The sequence below is a fragment of the Nematolebias whitei genome, chromosome 6, assembly GCF_014905685.2.
Source record: "Nematolebias whitei isolate Nwh7 chromosome 6, NemWhi1, whole genome shotgun sequence".
Classification (NCBI taxonomy): Eukaryota; Metazoa; Chordata; class Actinopteri; order Cyprinodontiformes; family Rivulidae; genus Nematolebias; species Nematolebias whitei.
This window is the reverse complement of record NC_056503.1, coordinates 37,577,290-37,589,776: the sequence shown is the minus strand read 5'-3', so window position 1 is coordinate 37,589,776 and position 12,487 is coordinate 37,577,290. Positions and strand designations below refer to the sequence as shown.

The following is a 12,487-nucleotide window of genomic DNA, read 5'->3' as shown; positions in this document are numbered from 1 at the left end:
GATGGTGCATTCACTGTCACAGTGTCTGTGTCACTTATTTTCCCATACTGCGTTTAAAAATCTAAAAAAGCACTTTAAAATGTAGCCAAACAAGGCAGTGCCATAAAAGTGTAAAATACAAAACGGAATAAATCAGTTTCATTGTGAGTAAAATTAGTTAAGGAACAATAGACAACAAATTGCAAAAAGCGGAAATTTTACTGCACAAACGTGGATTTTTATCACTGGAAGTGTGCTAACTTTTTATTACGTAGCTAATTTACCTGTAGATTAAATTATGGCTATCCTTAGACTATATTTCTTCTGTATGAAGCATTTCAACCGTATTCTGTGCTGGTTTGATTGGATGACATTGAGTAAGTGAAGCGGTCTCAGTCACAGCGGCTGGAATCACATGAGCTGGTGGCGCTGCGGTGTCACGTGAGGTCGAGTTTGTAAAACATGGCTTCAAGGACTGGCTCTGAACAACATACACATTCGGCTGACTGACCGACTGTCGTCTGTCTGCTCAAACGCATCTCTAAACATCAGAAAATGGAGCTTCCAGACCTCAGCGTGTCTCAGACTCATGAGGTGATACAAAGTTGCCATGCGTGAAACGCGGGGTTCGTCGTTAGCTTAACGCCAACTAGCCTCCGTGGTGAGAGGTGAGCTCTGCGTTTATCAGTGAGCCTGTTTGTTGTTCTGTTATTACGGTGGAGTTACACGAAGCAAACTGACTCTATAATGTGTCTAACCAACTTAATGATGCTTTGTGCTTTGCTCAACTTTGGTATTGTAACGTTAGCTTCTTCGGGTAAGCTAAAGTGTTAGCTAGCTTCACTTCCCTAATGACTTCTTTAAACTTATTAAACCTTTAACTTGCTTTTGTTGCTCCGCCATTTAAATAAAGAAGTTTTGCAGCATTGAAAACATGCAGTAAATCTGTTTAAAGTTTGCGATGCTTTCACTTTGATTTAAATCAGCCACAAAGTTAAATTCATCAAATTCATCTTGTAAATGAGTCCTCGATGCTCAATGAATGAAACTAGCATGTATAAATAAAGGTTGAATGAATTTAAGATGAAGTGGATGAGATGTGCAAACAGTGGTGGATTAATTGTGCTAAAAGTTAGAGAAATGTAGACTGTAAAGTTCTTGTGTTAGCTATGTTGATAGATCCACTGCAGTCACGTGAGAAGCTCACGCTTCTGGAACTTGTAGTTTTAGCCGTGTTCATTCACTGACATCACTCCTTCATTACAACAACTGCAATATTATTTAAGTCATTGCTTATTTCATGTTTTTTGTGTGTGCGTGTTCGATTTTTCTCTTGTTTTTACAGAATAACAAGTAAAAGAGGATAGTGTGTCTGCTCTAGATGACTTTCTTCATGGATTTCTGAATCGTATACCCACTGGGAAGCATTGATGTAAAAGTAGCTGAGAACTCTAAGCAAACATTTGAAGGCTGACCATGGATTGGCTGATGCAAGCAGTCGAGAAAGACTTGGGAGTGGATCGGCGGCAGTTAGGTCCAGGGCCTCGTTCTCGAGAGGTCGTAGCCCTGGTTCCTTTGCGTTGGGTAATGAGCCTCAGGGAGAGGAAGGTCATACGCTGTGCTCTCTTTGAAAGCATCAGTGCAGCAGAAATTTGCACATACCTGCGGTCTTCCCAAGCAAAACTGCCTCCTGGCTGGACGAGAGTTTGCATTCAGGGTCTCAGAAAAAGCAAGTTGAGCTACAGACTTATCAGAGACTCGTGCTACCACCAAACGGAAATGCAAGATTCATATGTCAAAACCATGCATTGTGTGTCACAGCATAATGTCAGGTACGGTGCACACATGCATTTTCACATGTTTTATCCCAAGGGGTCTTATTTTTCAATTCAATATATTTTTGTTGAGTGGAATAATAAAAAAATGTATATGTTTTTTTTTTATATATAGATAATCTCAAGATCATTTTTTGTTTGCCAAATTACAATTTCTAGAACTAGATATATGTTGTTCAGTTAGTTTGAAGTGTAGTTGTATAGAAATTAGCTCAAAATTACTACAGCAAAATCAATGCATGATTGAGAAAAATAAAATGTATTTTAATGTCTTTTCTCTTTTTTTCCCTTCAGAAATCTGTGGCGGGAAGCTCATTACAAACTTGTGCAAACATATACAGGACCCAGTGAGCAAATGCATATTGCAGCTGTACATGCAGTGTGCCATGCCTTAGAGAAGCTTTTCAATCTGACCTTCATCTCACCTGACAACGTGTCACCATCTGTCTCTCCGGCCAGAGAGAAGGACAAAGACAACTTTTTGCCATCTGGTTCCTCTTATTGCTCTAAACCCCAATCAGACACTCTTTGTCCTAATGTCCTTCCAGCAGAATGTCTGCTTGAGACAGCAGAAATGGTGTACGTGATTCTACCATATACTCAGTATTCCCTTCACGACATTGTGTCCTTCAGCCCAGCCAAGCTTGCTAACAGCCATGCCAAAGTGTTGTTCATCATCTACCAGGTACTAATAGCTCTGCAGGCATGTCATGCAGTAGGGCTGTCTTGTGGAGAGCTATCTCTTCAGGATGTAGCAGTAGATGAGCAGCTCTGCAGCCACCTCAAACTCAACCTTGCTCATTATGAGGACCTGGGTGCAGAAAAGGAGGAAGTTGGTGATGGTGCAAGACAAGAGCCAAAAAGTACCCTGCCAAAAGAAATTAAATCTTTGAGCCAAGAAAACAATAGAATCTGCAAAGATTGCTTTGATGAGCTAAAGACACTGGTGCTGGACTGGGTCCATGGACGTATCAGTAATTTCCATTATTTGATGGAGCTGAACAGGTTAGCAGGACGGCGAGAAGGAGACCCTAATTATCACCCAGTCCTGCCATGGGTTGTGGATTTTACTGTGCCATTTGGACAATTTAGAGACCTCAGGAGGTCAAAGTTCAGGCTTAATAAGGGAGACAAGCAGCTGGACTTTACATATGAGATGACTAAAGAAGCTTTGGCAGTTGCAGGAGGTAACAGGATGGGTGTAGGCGGTATAGGTGGAGACCTCAGTGGTCTGGGGTCTGGAGGTACTGGACAGTCTGAGCACCTTCATGTACCTCATCACATATCTGATGTGTTGTCAGACATTACCTATTACGTCTACAAAGCCAGACAGACACCCAAATCAGTGTTGTGCAGTCATGTCAGATCCCAGTGGGAGCCCAATGAGTATCCAGCTACTATGGAGCGCATGCAGAGCTGGACTCCTGATGAGTGCATTCCAGAGTTCTACACAGATCCTTCTATTTTCCGGTCAATCCATCCAGACATGCCTGACCTGGATGTGCCTTCTTGGTGCAAGTCCTGTGAAGAGTTTATTGAGGTCCATCGGCGCTTTCTTGAGAGCAGAGAAGTGTCTCAGCATTTGCATCATTGGATAGACCTCACATTTGGCTATAAACTGTCTGGTAAAGATGCTATTAAGGCCAAGAATGTGTGCCTCCATCTAGTGGACCACCACACTAACCTGACATCCTATGGTGTAGTTCAGTTGTTTGACCAGCCCCACCCACCTCGTTTATCTTCATCTCAGTATGCTCCAGCAGAACCACCCTTTTTTGGTCTTGCTACTCTTAGTGTGCCTTCTCTACACATTCCTCCAATTAACACAGTGACTGACACTGTAGATGGAATGGTGCCAGAATCCACAGGTTGCGAGTCCAGTACCTGGACCATGGTAGATAGAGATGAAGAGCTTGAACAAGGTACAGAGGCTCTGGACGCGTTGGCCTCCTCTGCCTCATCCACTTCTGTGTCTTGCTCTATCCCACTGCCAACCATCAGTGCAGGTGGAGGAAAGATGGGTGGAGAGCTCACACCACTTGCATCTCAGTCTCCAAGTTCATTCCCAGGTGATTTCACAAGTGGCATAGGTCCTGGTTTACGTAGTGCAGTGTTGCAAAGAGGTGTGTCAGTAAACAAAAAACAAGGAGAAAATGTCTTGAGCACAAATGCGGAAGAAATTAAGATCATTCTTCCAGAAGGTTTCAATCCATTGCAGCCTTTAGAAGAGCTGGAGAAACTGAATAATTTCTTAGTAAAGAGTCTTCATGCTGAAGTTTGGCATCCAACAACATCTAGTGGTTCCATGACAGAGGACCTGATAATTGACTCTCAGCCATCTCTTACACATCTTTATCAAAGAGACATGCAAGCTCTTGGTGTTCTAATTGCGGAAATATTTTTTTCTGCCAAACTGAGAGGACTGGAACCAGAAACCCCCCTCAGAAAGCGTTTCCAAGCTGTTATGAAGTTATGCTCTTCAAACCTCTGTGATTTGCCACTTTCTCTGCACCATGCTCTTCAGACATTATTGCCGATAGAGAAGTGCTCTGGAGGAGCTCACCAGAATATATCAGATTGCCCAGATCCTCTTCTTTTCAAATATGACCCCATCTGTGACGGTCTTCCTCCTCCAAACCCTCACCAGTTACTGAACTCCATTATCACTCCTTTCCCTTTTCCTTCTTATTTTGCTTCACTTCATAATTTTATCTTTTCCTATCATTCCAAGATGGGCACTGTGTGTAGCCCTCAGGGACGAGACATTGTCTTTCACCTTTGGCAGAAGCTTGAAGCACTGTTACGGAGTAATTTCACAGCAGAGGGTCTTGAGATTCTCTTGCCCTTCATTCTGACCCTGATGCTTGAGGAGTCCACTGCTGTCTATGCAGCTTGGTACTTGTTTGAACCCATCTCTAGAGTACTGGGTCCCAGAAACGCAAATAAGTACCTACTAAAACCACTGATCAATGTTTATGAAAACCCTCACTGCCTCAAAGGACGTTTCTATCTCTACACTGACTGTTTCATTCTTCAGCTCATAATGAGACTTGGCCTGCAGGCCTTTCTCTCAAACTTACTTCCTCATGTGCTGCAGGTCATCACTGGCTTTGAGCGCTGCATCGCAGGCACTGGTGGTGAAACTTATAAAGGGCTGAGGACAGACATATGCAATCTTGGAGAGGAGGAGGATGAAGGTTTTCAGTGTGGCAAGGTACGACCATCATCTGGGTCTGCTGCTGGTAGCATGGGGGGTGGCAATGGGGTTAGTGGAGGTGTTGGACTGGTTGGAGATGCCGGGATGGTTGATTACTCATCTGGTATTAGTCTCAGTGACCAAGTGTTTCTTTCAGATGCAGAGGACTTTCAGAATGAGTTTTATGTGAACAGTGAAGCAGGAGTGGCTTCTGGGAAGCAGCATAGTCAGAATTTATCATCCAAAGACCAAGATCAAGAATCTTTTAGTGTGGGAAAACTAAGTGACAAAAGCAGCACGAGTGAACTCTCACTGGGTGAGGACTCTGTGCGGGATCGAGCCAGTCTGAAATCAGCTGACAGTAGCCAGGACTTGAAACATGCCAGTGAGGGAGAGGAAGGAGGAGAGTTGGAGGAAGAAGAGGTCATTAATGACAGTAAAGAGGGGAGAGATCACACAGCTGCCCTTAACGCAGAGTTCACTGATTCAGGAGCCACAGTTGCAACTCTAGAAGGTGAGACATTGAATGGACTGACACTAGAAGAGACTGAGAAAAGAACTGTGGAAGGACAAGAAGAGGAGGATTGTGATCCATCAGAGACTTCTGAGGAAAAAGAGCAAAAGATTCTTTTAGGTGAGTCAATTATGGAATATATTGTAAGTTATTTTGCAGTTCATTTCATTATCGGTAACATTTTAATTGGTTTCCCATTCACAGATACAGTATGCAAAACTGTTCGCTGGCTCTCGGCAAAACTCGGACCAACAGTGACGTCTCGATATGTAGCCAGAAATTTGCTGCGGTTGCTTACAAACTGTTACATCGGTGTGTGAACTTTTTAGCACTGTATTATCTATAAAACCATATCTACTGTTTGACACAGTGCTATTGTTTGTGTTTTCCTCACGTAGGACCTGAAAATCACCAGTTTGTGGCCTCCCCATCAGAGCAGAGCCACCTGGAGAGTATGGGAATGGGCAGCGTTTATGAGAAGAAACCTGTAGTTGGTGATCAAACAGCAGGGCCTGTTCTGGATGGTCTCATCTACATAGCTCAACTTTATGGAGAGCCTGTGCTCACTTACCAGTTCTTGCCTTATATAGGATATTTGGTAAGACACAGGCAGTAGATCTTAGGAAAACAAAAACATAAATATTCAGAGTTGCATTAATGAGCAGTTTTCATAAAGAACCAATTTGTGTTTTGTTGTTGTGGTAGTTGTAAAATTTTACCAAGATTGACTTGTAATTTACAAAAGCGCATATTTTTCAGGTGTCTCCGCCATCTTCACAGCGTCTAAATACACGCAAGGAAGCAAGTCTTCTCGGCGCTGTTGCTCTTACACAGAAGATCATTGTCTTTCTCTCAGATACCACTTTGATGGACATGCTGATGAAGATCAATCAGGATGTTCTACTTCCACTTTTAGATCTTCTTACCACGCCACGAATGGGGTAAGCAGCACAAACCTACACACCATGTCACATTAGATCAGTCAGTATCTTCTGATTTTCTTAGTTATTTTCTCTATTTCATGTATTATGTTGTATTGTGTAGGTTTCCCAGTGGGGTGCAAACACGCACAGCTGTCTGTGTCAAAACATTGAGCCTAATGGCTCTCATCTGTCTGCGCATTGGACGGGAGATGGTGCAACAGCACATGGCTGACACACTGCGTCGGTTCTTTGCTGTTTTTTCTCTCCTGCAGTCCCTTCAGTCTCAGGTACGCATGCTTCCAGACACAACATGCACAGACTACTAGCTCAAACTTTCTAGTTGAAACAGCTAAAATGAATCTATTTGATCAAAAAGATTGTTTTTAACCCTCAAGGTATGCGTTCAGTTCTCACAAAGATAAAAGTATCCATAGGCAGTACACAGACATGCTGAATTTATTACTTGAACACTTTTAACAAGCAAATCTGTCACAAAAATGGCTAATTTAAAAAATGTCAGAAACATACAATAACAACTGACAGAGTTGAAGTACAAAGAATGTTTTTTTTTATTTCTTGTTGGATCAGATAAATTTGAAGTTTAGCCATCCAGCTGCACATATTGGAAAATAAAGTTAACAATCAAATTATTTTAATTTGTTTGTAGCTGAATGATGCCCCTCGGAGAATTGTGAGAGAAGTAACAGTGGTGGATGTTTGCATGCCTGAAGAGTCCAATGTAACATATGAGCTGGGAGTCTTAGAGGAGTTGCAGTCAGTGTTTAATCCTGAGATGGCTCATGCCTCCTATATCCCTTTCTACTGCCTTATAGGTAAGAATAACACACTTTATATGATGTTGTTTAAGTGGAATTACAATGACAATACATGCTTTTGTCAGGAAATATATATTTTTTCTTCACATTGGCGTAAATCAGTGTTCTGTTGTGATGTTTATAGGTGACACAGCTATCCGGAAACTGGTTCCAAATCATGAACTGGTCTGGCATTTGGCCCAGTCTTACCATCAGAGTGTGAGTCAGGTGGGCTCAGAGACAAACCGTACCTCATCATCCAGGTTGGAGTCTTTTCCATCCTCTGGTTTGGACAGAAATGTGGTTTGTAGTCCATTTCCTGCTCCTTCAAGTTACGCCACATCACAGGAAGACTTCGTCCCTGAGTCAGGCACATTTGGAAGCCACCTGGTCGGAAACCGTATTCAAGTGTTCCCTGACACCGAGTATGGTAGCAACGCCAACCACGGCTTGGCCAGCTCTTGGGGACGTTCCAGTCTCACAACTCCCATTGCCACCACTACCTCCACCTTTGTTCCTTCCTCAACAGGTTCATCTAATTTTTTCTCCTGGATAACGGGCCCCTCCCCAGAGGACAGTGCCCTGAAGCAAGAGCTCCCTCGTAGTAGCCGCTCCCTACAGGGAAACTGGTTGGCCTACTGGCAGTACGAGATTGGTCTTAATCAACAAGATTCACATTTCCACTTTCACCAGATCAGATTGCAGAGTTTCTTGGGTCATTCAGGCACTGTCAAGTGTTTGGCACCGCTGGCTGGAGAGGATTACTTCCTTTCTGGAAGTAAAGACAAGACTGTGAAACTCTGGCCTCTTTATAATCATGGTGATGGGACACAGGAGGTGGAGCCCAAGCTGACATATAGTGAACATCGAAAGTCTGTCTTCTACGTTGGACAACTCGAAACTACTCAGGAAGTTGTTAGCTGTGATGGTACTATCCATGTGTGGGACCAATATACAGGTACATCAAATTTGCTACAATACTTTTCTGCTCGTGTATGAAATTGTTTTCTAGTAAAGACTAGTCTTTCTTTCATATTTTCCCATGTACTTACCTTTTCTTAATTGTCTGTAGGCAAACACATTCGCTTGTATGAATCTGTGGATGGGAAGAATCCAATTACAGCCATCACCACCATGCCAGCTCCACACTGCAGCATTGTGTTTGGCAGTGCAGATTCTGTTCTCCGCTTCATTGATCCTCGAAAACCAGGATTGCAGGTAGCAGTTTCACTTAGAAGGCTCATTCTCTCGAGGAAAAAAGCCTTTTACCGCCCACCAGCTATTATTCATTACCGTCTTTGAAAAAAGAGCACTTTTTACACTTCAAAAATAATGTTATTTCAGCCTTGAAAGTGACAAATTTTCCCCTGTGTCTCCAGCACGAATTTCGCCTAGCATACAGCAATGTTAGTGCTGGGCTCATTCGCTACCTGGCTGTAAGTCCCTCAGGACGCACAGTGGCTGCAGGTTTCTCGTCTGGATTCATTGTTCTGCTAGATGCACGCACAGGACTTGTACTTAAGGGCTGGCCAGCTCATGAAGGGGATATTCTCCAAATGAAGGTATAGTGTGTATGTTTAGGTATGTAGATTCAAATCCTTATGCCCCCATATGCCATAGGACAGAGAAAAGCCGAAAAAGAGAATGAAGAACATACAAAGGTCATTGGGCTCAAACCAGTTAGTGCTGTTATGTTTACTGGAGCCCATAATCTTTACATTTTGGTATTATATATGGGATATGAGTGTAGCACATGCAGTAACCATTAGGCCTGTCGCAATAAACAATAAATCAATTACTCGCATGATAAATGAAAATTATCGATCTCATTTTCATTTATCGACTTTATCGTTTCTTCGTGTCTCTCTCTATCTGACGATACTAGATGACAAAAAGCTAAACTCCGGTGCTCTTCACTGACTCCTCCCTTTCCTCTTTAAAATCTGTTTTAGCTGTCCAAAATTATGTTTTTTGGATCGTTAAACGCAGCTAAGCTGAGAAACTAAGCTACGAGCTAAGCTAACAGGCTGACCTCGGGGAAAAAAACTCCTGTCTTATGGAAGCTCCAAAATTCACGGTTGAAATCTGTGCCTTTGTGTAAAAAGTTCTTCACTGCAAAAAGAAGCTGCAAACTTGTTTACTGCTTTTTAAATTAAAATCTTTGTATGAAAAATGCTATGCCAAAGAGCTCAAACCATTTTGAGAACCAAAAAGAGACAGCCCATGTCACATCAAGGGGCCTCCCTCCCATTTTTCTTAAAGAGACAATGCTGCTCCCTCACTATCCATCCTTCGGTTCAAACAGTCTTATACTGCCATCCGGTTAGTTTAAAAAAGGTACTACACTCAAAACAAATTAACAAACATTTTAAATTTGACAATAATTAATAATTATTGTCAAATTTCGAACAATATTATTGTTTATCGCAATAATTTCTGAAACAGTTAATTGCCCAGCAAAATTTGTTATTGTGACAGGCCTAGTAATCATACACTTATTGGGTTATCCCATTTACATCAAGACCTAATTTAAATGCATCTTAAAAAGAAAATTAAAAATGTTACCAATAAAACTATTTTTCAACAATAAAAAAGCAAAAGCTGATTGATGGATGGATATATTTTAATCCTTTAAAAACTCCCTTTTTCTGTGGCTCTGCCATATCAAGCTAATGTAAAAGGTAGTGACTTCTTCTGCTTTTTGCATCATGACTCAGTAGATGAATTAAAAAAATATGAAGAAAAAATTCAGAAACTTTTGTTACTGGAAACTGGAAGAACTCCCAACTACTTGGCCATACTTGTAGTCTTATTTACAGATTGTCTATAGTCACATTATAAATATGAATTAAAAGTCTGTGTTTTTATTTCGTTTGTTCATTTTTAAGCTAAAAAAAAACAAACACGTTTGCCAACACCAACTTAAACCATTGCCACACCAGGTACATTTAGTAAGACTGTGTTTCACAACATGGGTCAAATGTGTGGGACTCTTAACTGTCGCACTAAAACAGACACAAGCTGAGAAGAGACGCAACATTTGGAAAAAATGCTCTCTTTACAGTCAAATTTGTATTTGGTTATTTGATTTAGTTAGAAAATACTAGGACTAGTTTCTCTTACAGTGTGATTCCTTTAATAGTAGATGTTTATAATAAAGGATACATCATCTTTATCAAGAATCTTGTAGTAAATTATTCTCTCGTAAAATTTTACTTATTTAAAAAAAAAAAATTCTCAAAAACTATTGTAGTTCAAAGTTTAAGCTTAAGCAGCTAAATAGATGGGTAGTAGAACAGCTAATTTGTAAAATAAACAACCAAATGTGGGTTGTACAAGCTCCGAGTCAGCCTTTTTAGTAAACAATGGAAAGTTTTGGATGATTACAAGCGAAACTTGCCTCATTAGCCAGATTGAGAGTCAATATTGTTTACTTCTCTTGGATCAACCCACATTACGCATAATTTACGTCAAACCTGAAATCATTTTAGGGTTGTTTGTGTTGGTTATTGCTGTTTTGATACGTTTTTATTAGTGTTTATTCAAACTGTTTATTAATAAATCTGCTCGTTATTTAATACCATATGTTTTGGTTTAATTATTTTGAATTTCCCCAGTGGAGTGTGTAGGAGGTGATGAAAGTTGTACCCAATGAGTCTGCTGTCAACAGAGCACAAACTTTATTTAACCCCGGTCTAGGTCAAGGATTGTATCTCTAGTTTTGAAGGCACAAGTTTAGGTAAATATGAACACAGGTTACTCATTAGAAAGGCCACTTTGATAATTCACTATTTATATTTTAAAAGTGCAATTACAAATGTCAAAATTAAGACAAGTTATTGTATGATAGGTACTTTATTTGTCCTGAGGACTTCATAATAGGACATTTTCTCTTATTACTTTATGAATTGTGCACTATAAGCCACTTAGTTTAAATGTGTTGAATTGTGATATTTGCCGTTTTGTTTTAATGTATAAAGTAAATTTTTGCATTCAACCACATCTTGGAAGTAACATGACATTTTCGGTGTTTTCCAAGTTTGACATCATCAGTAACTTTCCTTTTTGTTTGACGTTTCAGGCTGCAGAGGGGAATCTGGTGATCAGCTCCTCCACCGACTACACACTGACCGTGTGGAAGGACCTTGAAAACAAGCCTCTTCGCCAGTACAAGTCGCAGTCGGATCACATCCATGCCTTTGACCTTTACAATTCCCAGATCGTTACTGGAACGGTAGCTAACAAGATCGGGGTGTACTCCATGGCCGACATCTCCCTGAGCCCCGTTAGCAGCACAAAACTGAGCTCGGAGAACTTCCGCGGCACTCTGACCAGCCTGGCGGTCCTGCCCACTAAGCGGCTCTTGCTGCTGGGCTCTGAAAATGGCGCCATCAGGTTATTAGCCTAAAACTGTAGCTCCTAACTACACTTAACGCTTTTAAACACTCTTTCCGCTGATATATATAGTCTTTTCTCCACAAAGACACAGATGCCAGCTGTACTGTATGGGCAGGTTGTTGGTTTATTTTTTACTTTTTTACAAGGCTGCATAAGCGGCAGCATTGTAGGAACTCTGTCCATAAAATCATGCCAGTGTGGCTGCCTGCACAAGTACTTCATGAATGGGAAATGTGTCCCACTCTGTAGACGGTTTCTTGTTCACTCTTAAATTCCTACACATTTAGATGATAATAGGAAACTTGTTTTGACAATGAACTCATTGTTTTGCCTAGGTCAACCATTCCGATCAAAAGAATCAATTTGAAGACGTGCTCAGGAAGGTCTTATGCGGTGTAATAGTTGCTTAATAAAACCAAAAACACTGAACTCCCCTTCCATTTCCCTTCGTGATGATTCTATGTAAATCCAATTGCACTGATGAAACTATGCAGTATTTGTAGATGAAATAATTTCTGTTATTGTTCCTCCTTGTCGAGTTGTTTCCGAGCAGTTTGTGTACTCGTCATGAACAAATAAATGTACACTTGCTGTTGTGATGGCAGTGTCAGTGCCTACTCAGAGAGCCGACAAACAAAAACGACAAATGCACAACCTTTACTGCACAAGAATGGTCCGAATTGTAACGTTATGTAGAGTTTCACTCAGATTTTAAATACTGAATGTTTTTATTCTGCAAATTAATCACTTGAAATGTCTTCAGGATAAAAAATAAATAAATCATGCGTAGATTTATTCTTTAGCCCTGTAGCAACATTAAATGGGTT

The 12,487-nt window shown here is 41.0% G+C and overlaps 1 protein-coding gene across 1 annotated transcript; it reads left to right on the top strand.

Moving 5' to 3' along the window:
* The first annotated feature begins 523 nt into the window (after nt 1-523).
* wdr81 (WD repeat domain 81) lies at nt 524-11,670 on the top strand. The gene is made up of 12 exons (XM_037678249.1): nt 524-647; nt 1,325-1,811; nt 2,109-5,644; nt 5,729-5,836; nt 5,923-6,122; nt 6,284-6,465; nt 6,569-6,734; nt 7,115-7,280; nt 7,408-8,220; nt 8,335-8,480; nt 8,642-8,824; nt 11,344-11,670. Exons 2-12 carry the CDS (start codon nt 1,456-1,458, stop codon nt 11,668-11,670), a joined length of 6,183 nt encoding a protein of 2,060 aa, XP_037534177.1. The 5' UTR covers nt 524-647; nt 1,325-1,455.
* Nucleotides 11,671-12,487: the final 817 nt, after the last annotated feature.